The sequence below is a fragment of the Nuphar pumila genome, chromosome 4 (assembly GCF_984573655.1).
Source record: "Nuphar pumila chromosome 4, dmNupPumi1.hap1.1, whole genome shotgun sequence".
Taxonomy (NCBI): Eukaryota; Viridiplantae; Streptophyta; class Magnoliopsida; order Nymphaeales; family Nymphaeaceae; genus Nuphar; species Nuphar pumila.
Window position 1 is genome coordinate 129919982 of NC_143252.1, and position 26694 is coordinate 129946675.

At 38.2% G+C, this 26694-nt stretch overlaps 1 protein-coding gene across 3 annotated transcripts in view; it reads right to left on the minus strand.

The window, feature by feature from the left end:
* Positions 1 to 26694, minus strand: part of LOC149841046 (phosphoglucomutase, cytoplasmic 2) — a 69157-nt gene that overhangs the window by 2488 nt on the left and 39975 nt on the right. For all 3 annotated transcript variants that reach the window (XR_016431425.1, XM_090003552.1, XM_090003553.1), the window contains 8 exons: positions 22423 to 22482; positions 22209 to 22308; positions 21951 to 22108; positions 21774 to 21869; positions 17728 to 17791; positions 17567 to 17648; positions 2034 to 2209; positions 1850 to 1926 (listed from right to left, as the gene is read on the minus strand). Coding sequence is in view for 2 of the 3 variants with exons in the window: in XM_090003552.1 (XP_089859678.1) it covers positions 1850 to 1926; positions 2034 to 2209; positions 17567 to 17648; positions 17728 to 17791; positions 21774 to 21869; positions 21951 to 22108; positions 22209 to 22308; positions 22423 to 22482 (813 nt within the window). In the remaining variant the exon portion in view is untranslated. The remainder of the gene's footprint in view (positions 1 to 1849; positions 1927 to 2033; positions 2210 to 17566; positions 17649 to 17727; positions 17792 to 21773; positions 21870 to 21950; positions 22109 to 22208; positions 22309 to 22422; positions 22483 to 26694) is intronic.

A 26694-nucleotide genomic window follows, 5' to 3' on the forward strand; every position in this document is an offset into this window, starting at 1 on the left:
ACGTTAACTGCACCAGGTGCCGCACCCGCATCGCGTCGACACGGGTGCGTCAGCCTCTATTCCGAGTCTATGCCACATAGCTTTAAACCATAGTCATCAATATTATCAATTTTGAAAGATATTAAGATTCTTTTTTAAACAGCCAATAAAAACATCAAAATACAACAATATTTTCAAAAGTATCACCACAACTTAAATATCGAATTAATATCATGATATATTGCGATATTTTAAAAATTCATTTTATTTATATGTTTTATGTATATGTATTTTTGTGACTTTTTCTCTTTTATATTTTAAAAACTTTGTAATTGTTTCTTCATATTTTTGTAAAAAAAATACTACTAAAACCTTTTTTATTATTTTGTATTATTCTTTGCATTTTTCATTTTTGAAATGCTGAAAATTTCCCAAGAAAAAAATACTAATAAAATATCCTAAGAAAAAACCTACACGAAGAAATAGTGAGACCGATACTAGTGTCTATGATTTAAACATCACATATATCATAATCAGCCTTATTCAACAGCTGTCACATTTAGTTGTGTCCTGAGCATAGTCCTAGATATCGGCAATATTTTTAAAATATCACGATATTATAACTATATTTTCAGCAAACAATATTATACGTAAAATATCGTGATATTTTGAAAATATCGCCAAATTTAATAATACTGTGATATTATCTGTTTTTATTTATTTTCTATATCTTAAATGTGTGGGTTGACCGCACAACCCGCACCCAGGATCATGTTGACTGCACCAGGTGCCGCACCCGCATCGCGTCGACACGGGTGCGGCAGCCTCTATGCCGAGTCTATGTCACATAGCTTCAAACCATAGTCATCAATATTATCAATTTTGAAAGATATTAAGATTATTTTTTAAACAGCCAATAAAAACATCAAAATACCACAATATTTTCAAAAGTATCACCACAACTTAAATATCAAATTAATATCATGATATATTGCGATATTTTAAAAATTCATTTTATTTATATGTTTTATGTATATGTATTTTTGTGACTTTTTCTCTTTTATATTTTAAAAACTTTGTAACTGTTTCTTCATATTTTTGTAAAAAAAATACTACTAAAACCCTTTTTATTATTTTGTATTATTTTTTGCATTTTTCATTTTTGAAATGCTGAAAATTTCCCAAGAAAAAAATACTAATAAAATATCCTAAGAAAAAAACTACATGATGAAATAGTGAGACCGATACTGGTGTCTATGATTCAAACATCACATATATCATAATCAACCTTATTCAACAGCTGTCACATTTAGTTGTGTCCTGAGCATAGTCCTAGATATCGGCAATATTTTTAAAATATCACGATATTATAACTATATTTTCAGCAAACGATATTATACGTAAAATATCGTGATATTTTGAAAATATCGCCAAATTTAATAATATTGTGATATTATCTGTTTTATTTATTTTCTATATGTTAAATGTGTTTTTCTTCTTTATTTTACATTTTTTCCTTATTTCTTTCATTACATATGTATTCTATTATCTAAACATGATATTTTCTTTCTTGTTTTTTTTATTTTTATATTTTTTTTTAAGCCCCAAGATTTTCCCAAGATTTATCACCAAACCTATAATATTGTGAGACATAGCCTTGTCGAGATATAGCTGATACCGATATTTGTGACTATGGTCGTGAGGAAGCAAACAAATGCCAAATACTGCTTTAAGATGCAACTCTGTTGGATTCACAGATGAAATGCTTTAGTTGGAAAAATAATGAAAATGAACTTATGCAACATAGTACATATTAGACAAATTAGCTCAATCTGTTTGACAAAATATAAAAACTATCAGGCATACATACTTGTTGACATCAGGAAGAGAAGCCTGAAGTGTGACTAGATGTACCATGAGATCTTTTGCAGCTCCTGCATCGACATTCTTCATGGAAGGTACAGAACTTTTAGGAAGATTCACTTCACGTGATGACAAGAAAACCATTGGCAATACTAAAATCAAAACAAAAAAGACAAAGGGAACAATCTTACCTCATAGTCATATCTTGTGTAGTAGTGGCGGCCATAAGTAGACCAGTGATCACGAACAATGTCTTCCACAGACACCAGCTTTTCACCATCCAGCTTGTCCTTATTCTTAAAAGCAAGAATAGAAAGCCATGCCAACACAGCCCAGATGCCATCTTTCTCACGGATATGATCGGAACCTGTAAGTACAGCAAAAACATCAGTCATTCACAAAAAGGCTTTGATTATCTTCCTCCAATAAAGTTTATGCTCAATGTAAATGGTGCAGAAAAATAAAAAAGGGAAATACATCTTGATGGATATTAGAGTGACGGTTTTTGTTCCTTTCATATTTATCTTACAAATGTGGGAAATACAGACATTTGACACATTTTCTGTGGGGGTTATTTGAACATCTACTTGCCATAGTCCTACGCCTCTAATCAAATGGTCCAAGGAGTTTCCAGTGTGTGATTCTAGCTTCCAACATCAGTAACACATACTTTTCCCTTCCTATGGTTTCATTGTTGACACCATCATACTTCAAGATGTGAAAATCTCTATAAAAAGAGATTTGTGTATAAACACAATGCCGGAACCACGAAGTGTGCACAAAGGCACAAAGGAGAACTCTCACAAGTGCACAAAGGCACGGATACACATGCACAAGGGCATAAAAAATATCAACTTTAATAACTTGAGTCCCAAAAGGGACTTTACAAAAAGAATTGTTATTGCATATACACTCACAAAAAAGTATATTGTTTACAAGGGCCACTAAGGCCTATTTATAATACAAAGAGAATCCATAGGGTGCAGCTCTATATGACTGTTGGACCTGCACCCAACGGTCACATTTGTGACCGTTGGGGCGGCTCCAACAGCTATATGGAGTTGTCCCTTTCACAACAGTCAAAAAGAAAAAGGTGTAAAAGGCAAAAGTAAATAAAAAAGAAAAAGTAAAAATGTTAGCCCATTAGGGTGGTTGACGCCTATTGAGTAAAAGGACTGAAATACCCCTGATGGGTATTTCAGCTTATAGTGGAGTATATATACATGAGAAATACCCCATGTGACATCTCATTATATATAAAAGAGACATAATATTTTAACACCCCCCTTCAAACTTAGGGTGACACAACCGAAAGTTTGCCAAGCAGAAAGTTAAATCTTGGAGAACACAACGCCTTGGTGAAGAAGTCTGTCAGTTGATATTCTGATGTAACATAAGGAAGGTCAATGGTTCTTCTTAAATATTCTTCACGAACATAGTGTCAGTCCATCTCGATATGCTTCGTGCGCTCATGAAATGTGTGATTTTTGGCAATGTAGATTGCACTTTTATTATCACAACATAATTTTGTGGGCCCTTGAACTTGAATATTCACATCTTCCAACAAGCTGCGAATCCAAACAATCTCTATGCTAGTAGATGCCATGGCTCTATACTCAGCTTCGGTGGATGAAAGCGATACTTTTTGTTGCTTCTTGCATCTCCAAGAGATTAATGATTTACCTAAAAAAATACATAAATCAGTGGTGAAGTGACGGTTATTTGGGTCACCTCCCCAATCAGAGTCAGTATAAGCAATTAAACTTAATTCAGACGTAGAAGATAGAAATACTCCCTTGTTTACTGTACCTTTATGTATCTGATGATGCGAAGGATGGCGCTCATATGGACTGTAGTAGGTACATGTTGAAATTGACTAGCAACATGTACTGCATGAAAAATATCAGGCCTGGTAATGATGAGATACGTTAGGGATCCAACCAGTTGCCGGTAAGGTGTGGGATCTTTTAGGAGAATCCCATGATCAATCTTCATCTTTGAACCTACTATTTCAGGAGTTTCGCATACCTTGTCATTTGTGATTCCTGATCTGTCAAGAATCTTTGAGACAGAAAATAACCTCTGTGAGAATAGGCAACCTCAATTCCCAAAAAATGTCAGAAATCCTAAGTCTGACATTTCAAATCTTGAAGTCAAAATAGATTTAATGCTCTTGATTCATTTGATATCATCACCTGTTATTAACATATCATCAACATATAACAATAATATAACAATCTCTGCATCAGATTTCTTAACAAACAATGCAGTGTCAGTGAAACCATTTTCAGTCATTACATTGTTAAACCTATTGTGTCAAGCCTTGGAAGCTTGTTTCAAGCCATAAAGAGCTTTACGAAGACGAAGAACTTTATTTTTAGGAATTTTCATACCAGGCAGAGCATCCATGTAGACTTCTTCATTCAGATCACCATTTATAAAGGCATTTTTTACATCCATTTGGTAAATATTTCATTTTTTAATAGAAGCAATGGTGATAAGGCATCTGACAGTAACCATGCGAGCTACTGGAGCAAATGTCTCTTCATAGTCAATCTCGTATTCTTGACTATACCTTTTAGCTACAAGACGAGCTTTATACCTCTCAAGAGATCCATCACTCTTGGTTTTGACTTTGAAAACCTATCGACATCCTATAGTTTTTCTTCCACTGGGAAGCGTTTGAAATTCCCAAGTGTTGGCTTTTCTAAGCACCTTAAGTTCACTTTCCATGGCTTCTCTCCATTCAATACATCGTTTGGCATCTTCAAAAAATTTCGGTTCAAAATATGAGTGAATGGCACTTAAGCAAGCCCGATATTTATGAGAGAAAGAGTCAAACGACACGAATCTAGAGGGAATTCGTCTAGTTCTCTCGGTTCTTTTAGGGTTTGAATCATGTGAGGGGATAGATTCGCTAGGTTCACTATACTGCTCAATAGCACTTCTAAAAGTGCGTCTATCTCTATGAGTATAGGTGATAAGGTCTCTAGTTATATTTTCTTCTTGAGAGGTAGTAGGGTTAGAGTTATTGTTGTAAAACCCACGTAAAAAAACGGACCCGGTCCCGGGTCGGGTCTGGACCCGGTCCCGGGTCGGGTCTGGACCCGACCCGGGCCCGTTCTCGTTAGGATTTTCTAAAACCCGACGCATCTCCCCTGTGCGCCGCACCTCGTCATGCCGCTCCACCCCCCTCGACAGGATAAGGGAAACCCCTTGAGGGTTTCCCCGAATGTCGCCCCTCCCCGAGCTCTTTAAGAGCGTCGCGGGAGGGGAGGATAGATGCACTGACCCCCTTCTCATTTCCTACGGGTGACAGCCTCACCAGCAACCCTGATCGACACCTCCCTACGTCATTGCTCTCCTCCTCCTTTTTCCTTGCGGCTGCCGACAATCAGAGCTGCGAGCGATCGTGCTGACGACCTCCCTGTCGCCATCCACCTCTCTCCCTCTCTGTGGCGCATCCCAATCGGCACCACCAGTGCTCGCCATTGCCGACAACCACTCCAGTCCGGCGGCCTCTGGCAAGACCCTTCGAAGAAACCCCTCTTTGTCTCTCGTCCCCTTTCTCTCTCTTAGCTGGGTTCTCCAGCAACACTGCCGCCCCCTTTTTGCTGAGATCTCGGACGATAACCCGACCAACCGACGACCGCACCGGACCCGCTGCCAGGTAAACCCCTCTGCTTTTCTCTCTGGGTCTACTAGGGAGGGAGGTGTTGAGTACCTCCCCTTGGTCATCTCCCCCTTTCCACCTTGTATTCTGGTGGATCGGCAGAGACCGAGCCCCTGCCACCACCTTGGGCTTTCCGAGTGTGTCGGCAGGGCCCGATCGATCCCTGTCACCCCCCACCCCACCCCACCCACCTTCTTTTGTTTCCCGGCAGGCGGCGAATCCCCCCTGTTTTTCCTTTGGTTTCCCGGCAGGCGGCGAAGCCCTCCCTGCCTTCATCCTGTTTTCGGGCAGGGGGCGAAGCCCCCTGCATCTCGTTTGTTCTCTGGCAGGGGGCGAACAGGGGCAGAGTCCCTGCCTGTCTCGTTTCCAGCAAGGGGTGTCACCCCCTATCCAGTTGTGGCATGTTTGGCAGGGAGTTTCTGCTCCCTCCCCTGCCTTCTCTGTCCAAGCAAGCAGGGAGCCCCTGCTCCCTGCATCTGCTGCTTTTTGCCAGGCAGGGGTGAGGTCCCTGCCTTTGGCACCCTTGTCGGTAGGGTGCAGAGTTCCTGCCTCTGCAGTCTGCAGGTACGAGGCCTTGCTGTCTCTGTTGCTTTTCTGCAGGGAGTTGAGCTCCCTGCCTACCCTTGTGGTCCGGTACTACTGCAGGTGTTACCGGACCCGTTGTTGGCTTTTGGTGTGCATACTAATGTTCTAAGCATCGCAGGTTGAACGGTGGATCCTGCTCGCCCTCCGTAGCTCGAGCTCGTGCTTGCCTACGCTCAGAGACTATCGCAACCTCACAATTTTCTGAGGTAGGCTAAAGTCGCACAAGGGGCAATAGATGAACCTAATTAAGTTGAAATAATTAAGATGTCCATACTAGATGTACTTAGATTTATATTGCTTCTGTGTTGCGTATTTTCTTGTCTGCATATTTATGAGTCGAGGTATGGTTTCAATCTTCGAGTATTAATTCGTACTTTTTGCAATACTTATGCCTTTAATTGCTTGCATATATACTTTTCTGTATATTCGTTTGGGCGATGTATGATTTTGTACCTCGTGTATTACCTATAACCTTATTTGTTGGCCTGTATATTTGGCTATGGTACAATCTCATACTTTGTGTATTGCCTACAGTTTTTAGTTGTCCGAGGTACCATTTACTATTTTGTATATTACTTATGTGCTTTGCGATGTGCGGCTTCGCAAATCAAGAGTTGCCTTGTGTTTTGCCATCATGGTATAATGTGCACAGGCTCCTATTCATTGTAAGTATGTACCTACATAAATACAGTCTCGTGCATATCTTGTTTTGCTTGTTATTCAAATAATGGAAGTTGCGCTTGTGCGCTATAGTTCTTTTAAAGAGGGTTTCCTTCTGCGAACCCAATGCTCTTCAAAATACACGGCTTTTGCAAAGTTAAGTTTTAAGTCTTGCCGGATTGTGAAGTCACATTTGGGCCCTCCCAAGTCCACACACTTAGGAAGGAATATTTTATAACTCTGATTCGAGTTGCGACCCAATTCAAATAACCCCGATCAGGGGCATGAGCCTATGAGTGAGTGGGGTTCTGTTGAAGGACCCATTCTTCATTTATTAAACCTAGTGTCGCGTGTTGTGCGAATCATGTCGATACTAAGATAAGTTTTGGATGTAAGATAGATAGTGATCTGCCTTGTGTGAATGAATCAATGTGGCATTGTGGCTTTTAAGGATGAATCGTGTCAAATGAGCACTCCTATATTCTTTGGATCGTTATGAAGTTGTGTGCTGGGGGTTCCTTTTCAGAAGCCTACGCACCTCCCTTTTTCAGTATAGCGTACTTTTAGACATGCACAACATGTTAAGTACTTTGTTGATCGGACGAGAGATCCGAGACGACCTTGTATCATGAAATATGCAAATTATTCTTGAAATGAATTCAAGACTTATCTTGCCAAATTGTGTTGTGTTACTTCTTATGCAGATAATATCTGTTGGGGTTTCTTTGGTGAAACCATATTCCTTTCATCGTAGTCGTACTTTTGACAAGTATGACCGTACTTTTTGACAAGTACGTCTTCTTACGTTGCGATGATTGGATGAATAGGTTATGGCAACCTCGATGAGTGCAAATAACAAAATGTTGTGATCACCTAAATAGGTGATGATTCTGCCTTCATCGGCAAGATGCTCGAGTTGGGTCGAAAGACCAGAGTATGTAAAATGGGTCTTCAGTTAACTAACCTTAATGTACTCATTCGAACCGTTGACTCCTATCAGAAGAGAGGATGGGAAGGCACAAAAATTTCAATGGACAAGTCATTAATGGCAGTTACAAGCAAAAGACTCGACTTCCCCAGTCATCGGAGTTACGGGAAGAGGACTACCATAATTATCCTAGGTGGTAGCTCTCCATGTTCAGGATGCATCCATTGTTTATGCTACTTTGGGTATTTCTCTCTTGGTCACCGACCGTCCCCTTAGGTGCGGACTCAGTCAGCTATCCGAGTTATCATAAAATACATAACCTAATAAACCTCCGGATCAGTCTAGGTTGTTTCTAGAGTTGTGCCTTGTGCGTACCCACTTGGCCAGTTAATATCGAAATATAATTTAAATCTGATCACACAATTTGTTGAGTTATGCACGTATGAAGGTTATAGCATGCAACTGGTTTCAATACTTATGGAATTGTGTGTGTGGTTGATGTAGCAAGGTATTTTGCTAGTTAAATTGTTTATGCAGTTCTTCGTTTGTAATAGTTAGCCTACTTGTACCAGTGAAATGCTTGTAATAATTTTAGCATTGTGCTCATGATAGTTGCTCCATGACTCTGTTGAAATTAAATTGCTATTTAATCGCCTGTCTACTGGACATTAAATTATTCTGCTTAATTATGTTCTATATCGTCCTGTATGTGCACTTACCAGTTTTTCGTAAAACTGACCCATTTTATGGGCAGATGATGTATAGGTGATACAGCCTGCGATGACACGATGGCGTGATGAGATCAAGATGAAGCTCTTTCCCTGACGTTTCGCTCTTGAAAACATGTTGGTAAATTTGATATAAAGTGTATTTCAAAAATTCTCTTTTAATTAAACCTTGAGTTACTAAAACTGTTTTAGTAAACTTCTTTTTGGTTTCAACAAACATAATGAGTTGTAAAAATCTCGTGAACAAATTCTCAATCATTGAAATTGCATTTTAAAACCATTTGATTTCAATAGTTGTGCGAAATTCGACAAAGGAAAGTTTACGCTGTAATGCGCTCAAGGTCCATTGACTTGTTTTAAAAATATCATTTTCCACTGAAGTACTATTTAAACTCTAATAATCGTATGATTTCAAAGCTTTCTAAATTATTCTAAAAGTTACAAGTCCTGGATTTTGGGGCGTTACAATTGTTGATTTCAACCACTTCATTGTCACTGCTATATGTTGATTCATCATCACTAGAGATATCATCGTCTTTAGATAAATGATTAAAGAGAAAAGAATAGTTGGCATTTTCTAAATGAGATTCATTCTTTTCAAAACCACTATCATTTTCCAAAAAAGTTACATTCCTTGAGACATATAACTTATCATTTTTAGTATCATAACATCGAAACCTTTTTTGGGTTTCGGAGTAGCCAAGAAAGGCACAAGGAATGCCTTTAGGTGAGAGTTTATCACTCTTATCTGTAAGGACAAAGCACTTACAACAAAAAACTCTCAATCTATTATAATCGGGTTCTTTTTCATATAGAGTTTCAAAAGAAGAGATTTTATCTAAATTTTTTGATGGGAGATGATTAATAAGATAAATTGAAGCAAGAGCCACTTCGGCCCAAAAAATTTTTAGAATACTTTGGGAAATAAGAAGGGTTCTAGTGGTTTCAATGATATGCCAATGCTTCCTTTCGGCTAACCCATTTTGTTGTGGAGTCTTAAGACACAATCTTTGATGGACAATACCATAGTCTTTAAGATATTTCTTAAATTCATTGGAAAGATATTCGCCTCCGTAATTGGTACTAAATATCTTTAAATTAATTTTTAATTATCATATGATATGATTTCACCTAGTAACATTTAAAAGTGGGGTTAATACGAGTCAGATAGATTTTTTCCTACTTAGAAAGAGAGATAGGGGTTGTTGCATCGATTGTAAGGTTATACCAGGAGAAAGTGTAGCTACACAACATAGAGTCTTAATTTTAGATCTTAGAATTAGACAATGCCGCAAAAGGGATAGACATAGGATAGATCCTAAAATTAAGTGGTGGGCACTGAAAGGAGCTAAACAAGGAATGTTTGTAGAGCAGGTAGTTAAGGAAGTTGATTGGTGTCTCGAGGAGGATTCAGAATCAATGTGGAATAAGATAGCGGGTGGTATGAGAAAAGTAGCTAAGGAGGTATTGGGTGAGTCTAAAGGCGGTGCACCACTAGGTAAGGATACATCATGGTGGAACGAGGATGTCAAATTAGCTATTAAGGTTAAAAGAGAGTGTTATAGAAATCTAAGTAAGAGTCGTGATAATGAGAATTTGGAGAAGTATATGATAGCAAAGAAGGAAGCTAAAAAAGTTGTTCGAAACGCGAGGGCTAAGGTATATAAGGAGGTTTATGACAAGTTGGATACCAAAGAAGGCGAGAAGGATATTTATAGGCTTGCAAAGATGAGAGATAGGAAATCGAAGGATTTGGGTATGGTTAGATGTATCAAAGATGAAACGCAAAGGGTTTTAGTCAAAGATGAGGAGATTAAGGAGAGATGGAAAGATTATTTTGATAAGCTATTTAATGATAGTCATGCTCAAGATCTTGGAGACTTCTCCATTCCTTTTCATGAGATAAATCGTGACTTCATGCGCAAGATTCAAAAGAAAGAAATTGCAGAGGCTTTGAAGAAAATAAAATCAAGAAGGGCAGTTGGCCCAGATGGTATACCTATCGAGGCTTGGAAATGCTTGGGAGAGAAAGGTTTAGAATGGTTGACAAATCTTTTTAACTTGATTTGGCGAACAAATAAGATGCCTAATGAGTGGAGGAAGAGTACTTTGGTGCCTTTATATAAGAATAAGGGTGATATACAAGATTGCACAAACTATCGTGGTATAAAACTCATGAGTCATACTATGAAACTTTGGGAGAGGGTGATTGAGTCTAGGTTGAGGAAGGTTGTCATGATATCGGAGAATCAATTTGGTTTTATGCCTGGAAGATCAACTATGGAAGCTATACATCTTCTTAGACAACTTATTGAAAGATATAGAGAGAGGAACAAAGATTTGCATATGGTTTTTATTGATTTAGAGAAGGCATACGATAGAGTACCTAGGGACGTTCTCTGGTGGACAATGATGAAGAAAGGTGTTTCTCTCAAGTACATTAGTATAATTAAAGATATGTATGAAGGAGTAGTAACCAATGTCCGCACTTGTGGAGGGGTGACAACCAATTTCCCGATAACGGTTGGCTTACATCAAGGATCTGCTTTAAGCCCTTTCCTATTTGCAATAGTGATGGATGAGCTTACGAGATCAATTCAAGAAAATGTACCGTGGTGTATGTTGTTTGCTGATGATATTGTTTTGATTGATGAGTCTAGAGCTGGGGTTAATGCTAAGTTAGAATTATGGAGACAGACATTGGAAGCTAGAGGTTTTAAGTTGAGTAAGAGTAAGACTGAATATATGGAATGTCGGTTTAGTAAGCAACGAAGTAGTGATGGGAGTGTAGTGAAGCTTGGTGAGCAAGATATACCGGTGAATGATTATTTCAAATATTTGGGATCCATCATTCAAAAGTATGGAGAAATTGATGGAGATGTAAATCATAGGATAAAGGTTGGGTGGATGAAATGGAAAAGTGCTACTGGAGTGCTGTGCGATCGTAGAATGCCATTGCGGTTGAAGGGAAAGTTTTATAGGACGACTATTAGACCCGCTTTACTATATGGTACGGAATGTTGGGCTGCCAAGAGACATCATATTCAAAAAATGAGTGTAGCTGAGATGCGGATGCTTAGATGGATGTGTGGAAATACAATAAAAGATAAGATTCGGAACGAAGAGATACGTAAGAAGGTAGGTGTTGCACCCATTGAAAATAAGATGCGAGAGAATCGTTTACGGTGGTTTGGACATATTCGGCGAAGGCCTAATGATGCTCCAGTTAGAAGGTTGGAGAAATGGGAAAATATATTAGTTAAAAGAGGTCGGGGTAGGCCTAGGAAGACTTGGATGGAGATGATAGGAAAGGATATGAATGCTTTGAACCTCACCGAGGACATGGCGTTGGATAGAAATGATTGGAGGAAAAGGATTCATGTGGAAGACCCAAAATGAATTTCTTTTTTGGTTCATATCGCTGACCCCAATTGTTTTGGGATGAAGGCGTAGTTGTTGTTGTTGTTGTTGTTTGTTGTTGTTGTTGTTGTAATGAGTGGAGGTAGAGTACTTTGGTGCCTTTATATAAGAATAAGGGTGATATACAAGATTGCACAAACTATCGTGGTATAAAACTCATGAGTCATACTATGAAACTTTGGGAGAGGGTGATTGAGTCTAGGTTGAGGAAGGTTGTCATGATATCGGAGAATCAATTTGGTTTTATGCCTGGAAGATCAACTATGGAAGCTATACATCTTCTTAGACAACTTATTGAAAGATATAGAGAGAGGAACAAAGATTTGCATATGGTTTTTATTGATTTAGAGAAGGCATACGATAGAGTACCTAGGGACGTTCTCTGGTGGACAATGATGAAGAAAGGTGTTTCTCTCAAGTACATTAGTATAATTAAAGATATGTATGAAGGAGTAGTAACCAATGTCCGCACTTGTGGAGGGGTGACAACCAATTTCCCGATAACGGTTGGGTTACATCAAGGATCTGCTTTAAGCCCTTTCCTATTTGCGATAGTGATGGATGAGCTTACGAGATCAATTCAAGAAAATGTACCGTGGTGTATGTTGTTTGCTGATGATATTGTTTTGATTGATGAGTCTAGAGCTGGGGTTAATGCTAAGTTAGAATTATGGAGACAGACATTGGAAGCTAGAGGTTTTAAGTTGAGTAAGAGTAAGACTGAATATATGGAATGTCGGTTTAGTAAGCAACGAAGTAGTGATAGGAGTGTAGTGAAGCTTGGTGAGCAAGATATACCGGTGAATGATTATTTCAAATATTTGGGATCCATCATTCAAAAGTATGGAGAAATTGATGGAGATGTAAATCATAGGATAAAGGTTGGGTGGATGAAATGGAAAAGTGCTACTGGAGTGCTGTGCGATCGTAGAATGCCATTGCGGTTGAAGGGAAAGTTTTATAGGACGACTATTAGACCCGCTTTACTATATGGTACGGAATGTTGGGCTGCCAAGAGACATCATATTCAAAAAATGAGTGTAGCTGAGATGCGGATGCTTAGATGGATGTGTGGAAATACAATAAAAGATAAGATTCGGAACGAAGAGATACGTAAGAAGGTAGGTGTTGCACCCATTGAAAATAAGATGCGAGAGAATCGTTTACGGTGGTTTGGACATATTCGGCGAAGGCCTAATGATGCTCCAGTTAGAAGGTTGGAGAAATGGGAAAATATATTAGTTAAAAGAGGTCGGGGTAGGCCTAGGAAGACTTGGATGGAGATGATAGGAAAGGATATGAATGCTTTGAACCTCACCGAGGACATGGCGTTGGATAGAAATGATTGGAGGAAAAGGATTCATGTGGAAGACCCAAAATGAATTTCTTTTTTGGTTCATATCGCTGACCCCAATTGTTTTGGGATGAAGGCGTAGTTGTTGTTGTTGTTGTTTGTTGTATATGATATGATTTAAAACATAAAAACACTTCATGCTTATGTTTAAGGAAATATATCCAACAATATCGAGAAAAATCATCTACAAAAATTACATAATAGGCAAAGCCTCCCTTAGATATGACGGGTGCCGGTCCCCAAACATCCGAATGAACAATTTCAAAAGGTTTTGTGGTAAACATAGATCTTTATTCAAAAGGCATACTTCTCATTTTTCCAAGAATACAATCATTACAAGAGAAAGTACTTTTACAAAGGTTTTTAATAAAATGCAAATAGGATAACTTAGTGATGTTGGGATGACCAAGTCTTTTGTGCCAAACATTTATGTCTTTATGTTGGGCCACATTACAAAAAGGGGTTTTAGGGATTTGAAGAGAATCCAGATAGTACAAGTCTCCCTTCCTAGAGCCTTCCCCAATCAACTTCCGAGACCGGTGATCCTGTATTAAACATTTATTAGATGAAAATTGAATGTCACATCTAAGGTTCGAGAGTTGAGAGACGGAAAGTAAATTCAAATTCAATTTAGGTATAAATCTAATTTTGAGAATAAAGAAATTTTGAGTTTCAAAGTTTCTAATCCCCTTAATGTCAAGAGAAGTGTCATCCGCGGTTGAAACAAAAGATGGTGACAAACTTTTAGAATATTCGGAAAGAGAAGAAAATTTTGGAGACATATGAAATGAAGTACCCGAGTCTAAAAGCCAAAAAGTTTTACCTGTAGGGGAAGGGGTAGATACCAAAAAGTTTTACCTGGAGGGGAAGGGGTAGATACGGCGGCACCGGAAATGGCTCCCTTAAGAAGAGGTTGAAGAGCTTCCAAAATTTGATTCAAAGAGAGAGGTTCATTTGTGAAAGTAGATGCTCCTTCTTTTTAAGGTTGGGATGTGGTAGCCATAGCCAATAATTTCTTCCATTTGGGACAAACCGGTTTGATGTGTCCTGATTCCTTGCAAAAGTGACAATTTTGATATAGTCCCTTCTACCGCCTTGTCCTTCATTGAATCCTTGATTTTGATTTTTAAAATGTGGAGGCTTATATGTCCTCAAATTGTTTCTGGGCCTAGAAACCGCATTCACCCCATCACTTTCTTCTTGACTTGTGGGCACTGCAAGAACCAGTGCTATTAAAAACGCGCCTCAAGGCGCAAAAAGCGTGCCTCGCCTCAAGGCGAGGGCCTTTGTGCCTTGAGGCGCAGGTATAAAGCGCAACACCCATGAGGCGTGCGCCTCATAGGCCTTGAGGCGCACGCCTTGAGGCGAGGCGCGCCTCGGACTGAGGCATACACGCCTCTTTTTGCTGTAGTTCATGCACAGAAAATGCAGTCAACTATTCTTTTTGTTTTCAATTAATGTGGAAAACCATAAGCCCCTTAGTAAAGGTGCTGCATCGCGCAAATTTATACCCTCCCGCAACCAAGCACCCCAATTTTTTTAAAGTGCCGCAACCACGCACCCACACCTATGTGACATAGATGATCAACATGGGAACCTGTGGAATTTCTGTTTAGGTCTGTCGACATGGGCTAGGTGACATGTTGACAGGCCTAAAAGAATGAGACAGCTGGATTGTAAAGTAGCACTGTCACAACAAAGAGTCTCATGTTCAAGACCTGAGAGGCTAACCCCAGCCTGCATATCATAAAAAAAAGGAAAATTAAAAAGAAAGGGCTGGCTGACATTTTGCCTTCCTTCAATGGCTTTTGGATTATCAGCTTGTAACAGTGTGAAGGACTTTGTTCATTTTAGAGCCTCTGCTACTTAAGGGCATAGTCACCAATCAGTCATGATGATGATTGTGGAGTGCCACAGCTCTTCTGCTTCTGATGAGCCTTTTGACATGATTGACTACAGTCACCTTGGTTGAGGGATATAATTTTTGAGCTAGTCATGATATCACTATCAATGTTCAGTGAGTCGATTAGATGAGATAACTCAAGCACACCTATTTTCCATGAGAAAAGCTTAGCAATTGTGGATAGAGAGAAAAAATGGAAAAGTCAGGAAACAGAATAGAAATAGGCTGTCTTTCATGCCAAACTATGGAAAATAGAAAAAAGATAATAGATAGAAATAATATGAAATTGAGAAAAAGATGTTAAATCAGAAATCTAGGAAGAGAAAATATCACAATGTTTCATGATAATATCATCGCATGCTTCAAATTTTCATTATTTTGAAAAAATGATGACAAAATACTTTAATAATGTTTCATGAAAATACTGCTAAAACATTGTGATAGTTTGAAAATATTGGAGATATGTGTGTTGTGTTTTCAAGCTTATGAAGAAAAATCCTAAGGCTTAAAGTTTTATTTTTGATGAACTCACTATTCTTGTTTGGGCTTAAATATTGGAGATATGTGTGTTGTATTTTCAAGCTTATGAAGAAAAATCCTAAGGCTTAAAGTTTTATTTTTGATGAACTCATTCACTATTATTTTTTATGAACTCACTATTTTTTGAGATTTTTTATTTCCTGTTGGTTGTTGCTTCATCAATAAAGATTTTTTTATTTATTTATAATTTTAGATATTTTTTTATAGTTTTTTTAAGTTTTTTAAAAAAAAAACTTTGAGGCTTACGCTTTACGCCTCACCTCAGATTTTGGTGGAGCACCTCGCTATGCCTCAACGCTTTTCACAACACTGGCAAGAACACTTGGACTTTGCTTACTAATGCCCATCCGAGTTTCCTCTCCACTTAATTTTGTAATGACGTCTTCTAGAGAAAGAGAGAAGGAGGATAAAAAAGAAGATCTAATTTGCTCGAACTCGGGCCTTAGCCCATTCAAAAAATTAAAAAATCATTCTTCTAATTGCTTATGACGAAGCACTATAGCCTCTCCACTCCACTTTGGTTCGAGCATAGCAAGCTCATCCCAAACGGAAGAAAGTTCGGCAAAATACTCCCTTATAATCATTTCCTCTTGGAGAAGAGTTAACGCCCTCTTTTGGAGATAATACTTATTGGACAAGTCCCTAGAGTTATACATCTTTTCAAGATACTCCCATGCTTGAGATGTATTTTTGAACTTTATAATATTGGCATTGATTCTCGTCTCAACGGAGGAGAAGATCCATGACAAGATTTTGAAATTCTTCATTTCCCACTCCTCATGTTTTTTGCTATATTCTTCAAGAGCCTTGGTTCGATCATATCCCTCAAGAATTTTTATTTTCCCTCTTTCGACCAAAGTGATTTTAGGCTCCGGTTCCAGAATCGAACTTTGAACGTAACCCCAAAAGCCCTTTCCTTTGATGTGGGCTTCCATATTGCCGGCTCAAACATGATAATTCGAACCACTAAGTTTAAAACCAAGGGAGAAGTGGGAGTCTTTTTCGCCCATTAGAGAATAGAAGATGAGGAAAACCACGTACCTCAAAAGTTTTTCACGTCTTTCTTGACAAGAGAAGCTTCTAAAATATTGCTCGAGAAGAATGACTCACTTCAATCTTCAAAATCTTGAAGGCATGATTTTCGAGGCACTCGAAAATGAGGATACACACAATCCTCCTTCTTCAACGAGGCTCTGATACCATGTGAAAATCTCTATAAAAAGAGATTTTGTGTATAAACACAATGCCGGAACCACAAAGTGTACACAAAGGCACAAAGGAGAACTCTCACAAGTGCACAAAGGCACGGATACACATGCACATGGGCATAAAAAATATCAACTTTAATAACTTGAGTCCCAAAAGGGGCTTTACAAAAAGACTTGTTACTGCATATACACTCACAAAAAAGTATATTGTTTACAAGGGCCGCTAAGGCCTATTTATAATACAAATGAGAAGCCACTGTTGGAGCTGCACCCAACGGTCACATTTGTGACCGTTGGGGTAGCTCCTACAGCTATATGGAGTTGTCCCTTTCACAACAGTCAAAAAGAAAAAGGTGTAAAAGGCAAAAGTAAATAAAAAAGAAAAAGTAAAAATGTTAGCCCATTAGGGTGGCTGACGCCTATTGAGTAAAAGGACTGAAATACCCCTGATGGGTATTTCAGTTTACAGTGGAGTATATATACATGAGAAATACCCCATGTGACATCTCATTATATATAAAAGAGACATAATATTTTAACACAAGATTCATGCACTTGACAGGTCGACAATGCCATACATGTTTAATGACAGAACAACTAAAAGAAAAAAAACAAGAAAATGAAATGCAAGCACTTCATGTGCATCAAATATATCTGATTAACACGTGATGCTTCAAAGCATCTCTTACAGAAAGTCAAAGAGAAACAAAGAACATATCACCCACCAGTGCCAAAGCTTTCTTCTCCACAAATTGAACATAACCCAGCATCCATCAAGTTCCCAAAAAATTTCCAACCGGTAGGGACCTGGAATTGGATTACATTGGAGAGATGTACATCAAATGCAAAGCCTGCAGACACAAGATCTCATTCTCGTATGACATACCTCAAAAAACTTCAGATTTAAATGCCTAGCAACAACATCAAGTGCAGCTGATGTAGGCATACTCCTGCAAGAAAATAGAAAGTCTTCAGTTATCCCAAAACATGAATGGAGTGTGAAATGTCCACAAAATGTAAGGATTCCAAAAACAGCACAGATTTATTGACTTTAAGTTGTTGACATAAAACAGACAACCTAGGCACAAAAAGTGAAACTAGGACGGAATTTTGCTAATAGGTAAAGCTCGATGGAACTTCAGTTCTCGCGGCAGGGTGAGCAACTCTATATAGATGACCAATGAAAGAGTGAAAACAGTACTTAACATTAGAAAAAGTAAAATTACTATGGGTAAGTCTGGTTTGCTGGGCCACGTGATTTGAAATCAAATTTGATTTGGGGCCATATGAATCAGAATCACATGAGGCTCTTTGTGATTCTGATTCGCATTTAAATGAGAAAGAAACTTTCATTTGTAAAGCCAAATGAGAATCCACTTTTCACCATTTTCTGATGTTTATTTAGCTAATGCCAATGAGATTCATTCTCTCACTTGCATGAGTCCAACTCTCATGAGACTCAACCAAACATGCCCTAAATGTTTAGACATAATAAATATTCTATTCCTATACATGCTAATCCAAGGCACAAAAAAATAGTAGGAAACAATGACATCTATTAAATCATAAATCAAAGGATGGAAAATAAATGGTGCGGTCAAATAGTGGGCCTCTACACATCCTTCACTGAAAAAAGTAGTCGGTTAGGCATCTTGGTCCCTATTCAGGTTCTATTCCGTCAAAGGCTCTAAGCAGAAAAGGCACATTTCTGGGGCCTACGCAATGCCTAGAAAACCAAATAGGAAAAAATATCAACTTTTAGATAGAAGATTTCCAAAATCTACAAGTTCTTATTAAATTCTGAATTTTATATTTTTAAACGATCATAAGGAATTCTAGAACATTATGATGATCACCATCCTGTGCTATTAATGATGTAGACATGTCTAACTAATAAAAAGTGCACATTTAGCAGACCAATGACAAGTAAAATTGAAACATGCATCCAAGAAGGTGAAAGCCTATATAATATATATATATATAATACGACACGCAAAACATGGTTAATGCAGATCTCTCTCTCTCTCCAAACATACATACACAATATTTCAAAAAAAAAGTCACAATATTAACATGACACAATAAAAAGTAAAATATCAAGACATTTTTGCTTTTTTACAAATTTTCTTATTTTTGAGTTATGCAAGAATTTTTATTATTTATTTCTTTTCTAACTTTTATTTAAATTTCAGTAGGAAAAACCAAGGTTGTATGTATCGTGTTGTATTGTACGCTACGATACGATACGTATCATTAGTTTTGGGGGTTTACGATACGATACACACTCATATCGCGATACGAGTGTGTAGTGTATCTTTATCGGGCGTCTCGTATGAAACACCCCTGTATCATGTCGTATCATACGATACGGGTCAGGCGCACTTAAAAATGATTCGAAACTCGATTTTTTTTGTTTTGGGTTCAAAAGGCCTCTTGAGGGTTGAGTTCTCCATATGTCTAGATGTCGTTAGAAGGGAACCCATGCACCCTAGGTTCCGTGAGATCGATTTGAAGGCTGATTTGTGCGCAAAGGAGAGGACTTTTGCGATTTTCTCAAGTAATAGTGCATGTCTACTATTTTTCCACTCAAGAAAGTGGGTTAAGGTAAAAAATCTCTATTCTTTGCTTCTTATTGAGTGTTTTTTGGGAAAGATGGCATCAAAGGATCCAGCATGGCAATGGGGCACTCAAGTAGTGAATGAAGCAGAAATGGAGTATGTGAAGCCCTGGAAAGATGTGTATTACAAAGATGAGCTCTCTATTTCTGATCCTACAGCCTATAGCATAGGATTAAAAGTAAGAAATTCTGCAACGAAGGGAAAAGGTGTGGTTGGTGCCAGTAGTAGTGTCGTGACTGCTACCGCAGGCACAAAAAGAAGAGAAAGAAGATGAGGGACTTTTTCGAGTAGACATTCAGTGGATTAACATAAAAGGAGCACAAGATATAGATGATGAATATCCCACGTATCTTGAAGACGATGTGGATGTCGAAGGAGAAGGAGAAGAAGAAGATGTTGATGATGAAGATGATTGTGATTATTGATGTATCATGTTTTATCAAAAAACTTGGTTATTAAATACAAGAAGAAAAACAAAATAAGAAGCAGACCAAAAATAAAACAACTAGAAGTAATAATAAAATTGAATGAGAAACAGTATGTATTATGTTTGTTTAACTTATTAAAACATATGATCCAAGTTATGCTTATGATATGAAATAAAAAGGTTATGATCTTAGAAGTTAACATTTAATAAAACATCCAGTTGTAGTGCAACATAACTTTAGCTTTTGTCTTTTAAATGCCAAAAAATCATTTGATATTTCATTTTTCTCTTGATGTGTGCATTTTCAATCCCAAAATAATTATTCTATCACAGTAAGTGGACTATTAGCATTTATTCGTTTTATAGTGTTATATTAAAGAAAACCCTTTAATTAAGATTACAATTTACCTTTTTTTCAAACATATCATAATACTTGGTTTAAAAACTAAAATAAAATTGGTTATTTTAAGCATCATTATTCTTTAGTATAAAAAATATTTTTTTATCAAAATCTAAAACCATGATTACCAATTCAGCAGAAACACATGGGAAATGTGAGAGTAGCACGAGCAAAAGTACATGCAAAATGTGAGAACAGGTGTGGGAAAAGTGCACGAGAAACATGTAGGGAAGCAAGAGCCTGATCACATTAGGAAGCAAGTAGTACCACGCTTTCAAAGTAAGCTTCTGAGAAAGCGTGCTTCCCACCTATCTAAGGTGATTCCAATAAATCAGGTTTTACCTAATAAGGATGAAGTTGGGCATACCTATACAAATTTAGGACCTGAACAGATCCAATTATCTAAAATATGGTTAGATACAGATCAGGTAAGGTTCTCTGAATGTTTGAGACAAATTAGGCCGGGGCCAAACCCAAAAACAAAACCTCTTATTGCATCCATGATTAAATGAAAGGCTTTGAGAAGAAGTCTACTTGACAATGGACACAACTATAGGTGCCAGATATGAGCAGTTTGGTTGGATTCTATAACCAGAATACTATATATCCACAGATATGGTCCAACATTTAAAATGAAGCATCTCTTCAAGATAGGCAGTGAGGCTTCAAGAGTGAAAGTGGGTCAGACCTCCACCTGAGCTCAATCATATTTTCAAGAGAGACTTACGATCAAGACCCATTTGTATATTTTGACTCAGTCTAGCTTATATTTTGTCAATTCCTTATCGGTCTTAACTCAGATTCAGGTCATTATATTTCAATCAGATCAAGACTGGACCTGAACCAGACCTTTTTACTATGAAGAAACCACTTTTAACCCACTTAATCCATGCATGGTATTACCATGGAAGAAACCAATCTGGAACCATTCAGAATTTTAGATTAGCTCAGATCCAGACTTAGATCCAGTACACCAAACCATTGTTCCAGACCTGGGTCATCCATTGCCAGACCCAGCTCTCTCCCATTTTCTCCCTAGCAACAATTAGGGCATGTTTGAAAACCTCAGGCACCATTCAACCTTGGATCTAGCATGCGGCCCATGCCAGATCCAAGGTACACTCAAATAGGGGATCTCAGATCCCTGATCCGAGAGCCCCCTTTCTTCTCATAAATCATGGTTTTCTGGCCTGACTGGCAGGCGAGTTGGGTTCAGGTCAAAGATTCATAATCCGAAAACCAGGGTTCGCAGATCATGGGCATAACAGCATACCCCTGTTCTCATAAACACGGTATTCAAGCACACCCTTAGCTTCCAATGACAACTCATTCTCAAATTCCCATAAGCTAGGCAACCAAACTCACAGGTCTGTGAGAAGGAAACAAGAACAAACAAATAAAAACAAACAGGCTATATCTTTGAAGACAAAAATAAAATATTTGATATAAAACATATTTAAAGTCAAATATTAACTAAACAAGTATACCTTGCAACTCCTTTCAGTCCAGAGTTGAAGTATGGAATAGCTTGAACAGCATTTGCAGCAATGATGGCAACAGAATCCGAAGGAGTTACAAAAAATCTGTGATTTCATAAAGACAAGATTGGATTGAAAACAAATCAACATTAACATGGAACAAAAAAGAAAAGGATAAGGTCCTACCTTTTACCAAGAATCATGTTCCTATCAGCATCACCATCAGCAGCTGCACCAAATTCTGGTGGTTCACCTTCATGGTTACGTTCACCCAATCCCATGCATGCAACCAGTTCCTTTGCATATGTGAGGTTGGGATCCGGATGGCCTCCTCCAAAATCTTCCTGTATAAACACAATAGGAATATTGCTATTAGATAGCTTCACAAAAATGAATGACCTACAAATTTTGTAGTTAAATATAATCCATGACAACCCAATATACCTTAGGTACACAATTTAGCAATGAACTTTCATTGGCAGTGAGCTCTTCCACAAAAATACGTTTAGCATAGGTTCCAGCCACTCCATGAAGGGCATCATAACTAATAGTTCACAGCAGCAAGTAATGCTATAATTACTATGTAAAACAAAATGAATATATAATGAGCCAAGTAGAATAAGCAATGACACATAATAAAAAAGGGAAAAAAAACTACCAGAATGTAAATTTTGGGCATGTGAGAAGCTTCCGGATGCTATCAAAATCAAATATTGACCTACAAAAGGAGAGTATTAAATGATTAGATCCCAGTCATCCCAGAAAATGATACACATGCAGGGCCAAAGAGTATCCATGATACAGTAATTAAATCATTAGTGGGCAATATCCATCATTTAGTAAACTGAATAGACAACTGTCTATCTTATTGAGTGGAAGAAGGAGGAGGAGGCTGTAAAACCCGAAGATATTTGCTACCAAAATTTTTTTGTTTATATTACAAAATATTTCAAATTATGCAAATTGGGCCTAGATCCACATTTCGGATCTAGGACCCATAAAGGGGTAATTAGGTATAAATGATATAAATCTCGATTTAATAATAATAATAACAATAAATGAATAAATTTTATTTATTTTTATTAATCCGAGGATCCACAGTTGGATCCATTTGGATCCAACTTGTGGATCCATCTCGTTGGGGTCGGGTTACGGGTCTCGGGTCCGGACCCGAGCCGCACCTGTACAGCCCTTTTAAAGAAAAAAAAAGGGCAACCCGATAAGGGTTGCCCGATAAAGCCTTAACAGAATCAAGAAAGGAGAGCAAGGGAGGGTTACGCAGGGTGTAACCGACCCCGCGCCCCTCGGCAAGGGAGGGGGCTTGGGGCCGATAAAGGGGGGAGTGGAGAGGGGGTCTCGCCCTCTTCTCTCGGGCTCTATCTCTTCCCCCGTCTCTCTCTTTCTCTGTCGAGTTGGATGCACATCGGAGCATAAGGGCACGCCGGAGTGAGGGTTTGTCGTCGGCAAGGCTTCGGCCATCTGCAACCTTCAAGGGCTCCTCGAACAACCCTCTGTCACGGCAGTGGGTAGAGCAACATCAGTCGGCCCTACCCACGCGATTGCAGCCTCCGATCGCCGGTAAAGCTTCAAAAAGGTACGGAGCTTCTTGGATTTTGGGTGAGGGATCGAACCTGAGTTCAATTTCGGGTAGTGATTTAAGAGGAGGGGTTCATGCTGTCGGAAATCCCTAACCCTTAGAGTTTGGGGATTTCGGAACCCTAGTTGATTTGTTGGAGGTCTAAATTTTTGTCGGTTAAGGGTTTTCGATTTGGGGATTCTCAGTTTTCCTGATAGAAGGAGAGGTATGATGCATGTTAATCTCTGTTTGGGGATCTCGTTTGGGGTGAAATCCCAAACCAAGAATCACAGTAAGACCTTACTGCAAATTTGTCATTGTGCTACTCTGCTCCTAAAAACTGATTGTTTGCTAAGTGGGACTTTAAATGAGAACTCTTTGGCCTGTGTAAATCTAAAGTTTTGCAATTTAACATAATGGATTCTTTGTTATTATATATCCTTTACCGAGTAAAATCTGTGAGTATATCTGTCTGTTTTAGAATCATGTTAGCTGAAATCGTGATGGTATATGATGAACTGCAAATTTATGGTTTAGAGTCCGATCCAGAGACTAATATGCATGAATGGAACTCACATGCTTGTTTTGAATTTCTTTATGAAATGTTTTTGTTGGTGCGATAAAGACAGATTGGTGGTATATGTCTAGATCCAGAACATAGCCCGCCAATTATATATTATCAAGTCACAATCTGGCTGAATGCATTAGTCCTTGAACGCAACCCTGAGTTGTGTCGTATAATCGCTTTTGATATGCCTAGATAAGTTGGTGGAAATCAATATAAATATACTTGAGACTAGTTTTGGCATTTGGCATACATGTTAAAATCTACAGTACTACAGTATAGTTATTAGCAGTAGTGAATATAGATTAAGCTCAATTATAAACTGAGAAATTTTGGTGTTAAAAACATTGAATGTATTCAGTTTCTGTTGAGTACTCAAGAATACAAGGAGTTTCTTTCGGTTGAGTACAAGACCGAACTCATTCTGTAACTGAGCTATGATTGTTTAAGTAAATAATTACTTGTATGCTAGTGAGTGTCTTCTGTTTTTCTTTTATTAGCTATTGTATTATAAATAGCTGAAAGATGATGGTTCGGTTTTATCAGGACATATGGCCAGTCATGTATCATCCTTTAATATATATATATATATATATATATATATATATTGAAAGTGTTAGTATGGCTACATCATTAGGTGACAATATTAGGTGGATAGTGTCAGATGATTTGCAATTTTTCTTTTAGCTTATAAAAATCTTGCCTTACTCAATCACTAAACTGTTACTGTTTATTCCCTGATGAAAATCATGATTTGTAGCTTTTTGAGAATATGTGTCTTGTTTGGAAGTCAAAATGTTTTTTTAAATCGTCAACTAATGTATGAACGATAATATATGTACTTAATCAGAACTGTGTGGCAGCATGGTTTGTCTGGCTGAGACAGACAAAATTTGTTTTATGTTGAGAAACTTTGGGTTTCGGCACAGGTGCATACATGATATGAATGTGTGCAACCCCGAAATGTCAATTTATAGATCCGGTTTATGTTCATGTGTGTGGATGATAACACATGTCATGAATGGAAGATTTCATGTAGCTACATTTATAGGACATGTTGAATTATCGTGCATGTATGATTTGGTTTCAAGTGCATGTGCATATATGGGATCGAGGTGTATTGGCATGTAGAATCATGCATAAATATTCTCATGTACGTATGAAATTTTGGATGAATGCGAGTGTGTTAAGTGAATATATGAAAGCACTTGCACATGAATGTTGAACACATGTATTTGGCAATTGGGCCTAGTGTTAGGAATAAAATACTATTTTGGTTTTGTTATAGGATGCATCAATGGCCTAAATGGACCATCATCGGCCTGGAGAGCCGTGGGTTTGGTTTCTTATCACATATGTTTTTAACTGCATCACTTAAACCACATAAGATGGTTTGGCACATTACTACATTGTTCTAGTGGTTTATACGAGCTGGAGTCTCGTAAAGGTCCCCGCAATGGAGGATTCACTTTACTTTTGCATATGGTGTTGCAAACTTAAAGAATGGACTTAAATAAAAATAAAATGAATAAAAACAGTGTAATATACATTATGGGATATCTTATCTGGAGTATGAGAATCTTAGAAATCCGGTCTTGAGGAGACTGTGAGGATACAAAAACTCCATGTGTTGTAAATTATCCCCTGAACCCGATATTGAGGTTCTTTCTCCTGGACACGGTTTTAGGGAGAGTCTGCCACTTTACCCGGGAGTGGTGTGTTTGACACAGCTGTTGTTTATGGTACCAAGGAAGTGGCACATGTGGGCGTGGGGTGTCCCTTGTGTCCCCAACATTAGATGTGGAGGTCTAATGTGTTAGAACTTCAGTTTCCCCCTGGGCTGATCTGCAAAAGAGGGAAAGGTGAGAAGAAAAATGGAGAAAGAAGATAGACGCTGAGTCGATTTTTTGCTGCACACAGGCTGACGATATTCTTTTCAATCTCTTATCGTGGCCTGGCTTAATGTATTTAAACATTAGGTATTAGGTTACAATTGAATAAGTTACAAATTACATGCGTGCCCCAGTAAACACGTCAATAGGATTTCCCAGTTTGGGTCTGGGTCAGACCCAAACTGGATCCAGGCCCAAACTCTCAAACCAGCATACGACACTTAATACTCTCCCTCAAGTTGTGCATGGTCTTGAACCATGGACAACTTGTTCTTCAGGAACCAAAATTTGTTTTTCGTCAAACCCTTTGTAAACAAATCCGCCACTTGGTCTTCTGTAGAAATGAAATGAGGTTCAATCTCTTTGTCTTCAACCTTCTGTCGAATGAAATGCTGATCTATCTCAATGTGCTTTGTCTTACTGTGGAAAATAGGATTAAAGGATATGTTAATGGCACTTTGATTGTCACACAATAAAATACACTTGGAAATTTGTTCTTCCAATTCATTCAACAAATGTCTCGTCCAAGTAGCTTCAGCAGTTGCAGCAGCCATTGGTCGATATTCAGCCTCAGTACTTGATCTAGCCACTGCTTTTTGTTTTCTACTGCTCCAGGATACTAGGTTCTCCCCGAGAAAGATGCAATATCCGGAAACCGACCTCCTTTCATCAGGATCTCCTGCCCAGTCTGCATCACTGTAGATCATGACATCATGCATGCTTCCTTTTTTTAAACTTTTCTGATACACCAACCCATCTCCAAAGTACATTTTAAGTATCTCAACACCCTCTTGACTGCATCCATATGCCCTATTTGTGGCTCATGCATGAACTGCGACACTTGATTGACAGAATAAACAATGTCAGGGCGAGTAAATGTAAGATATTGAAGCATGC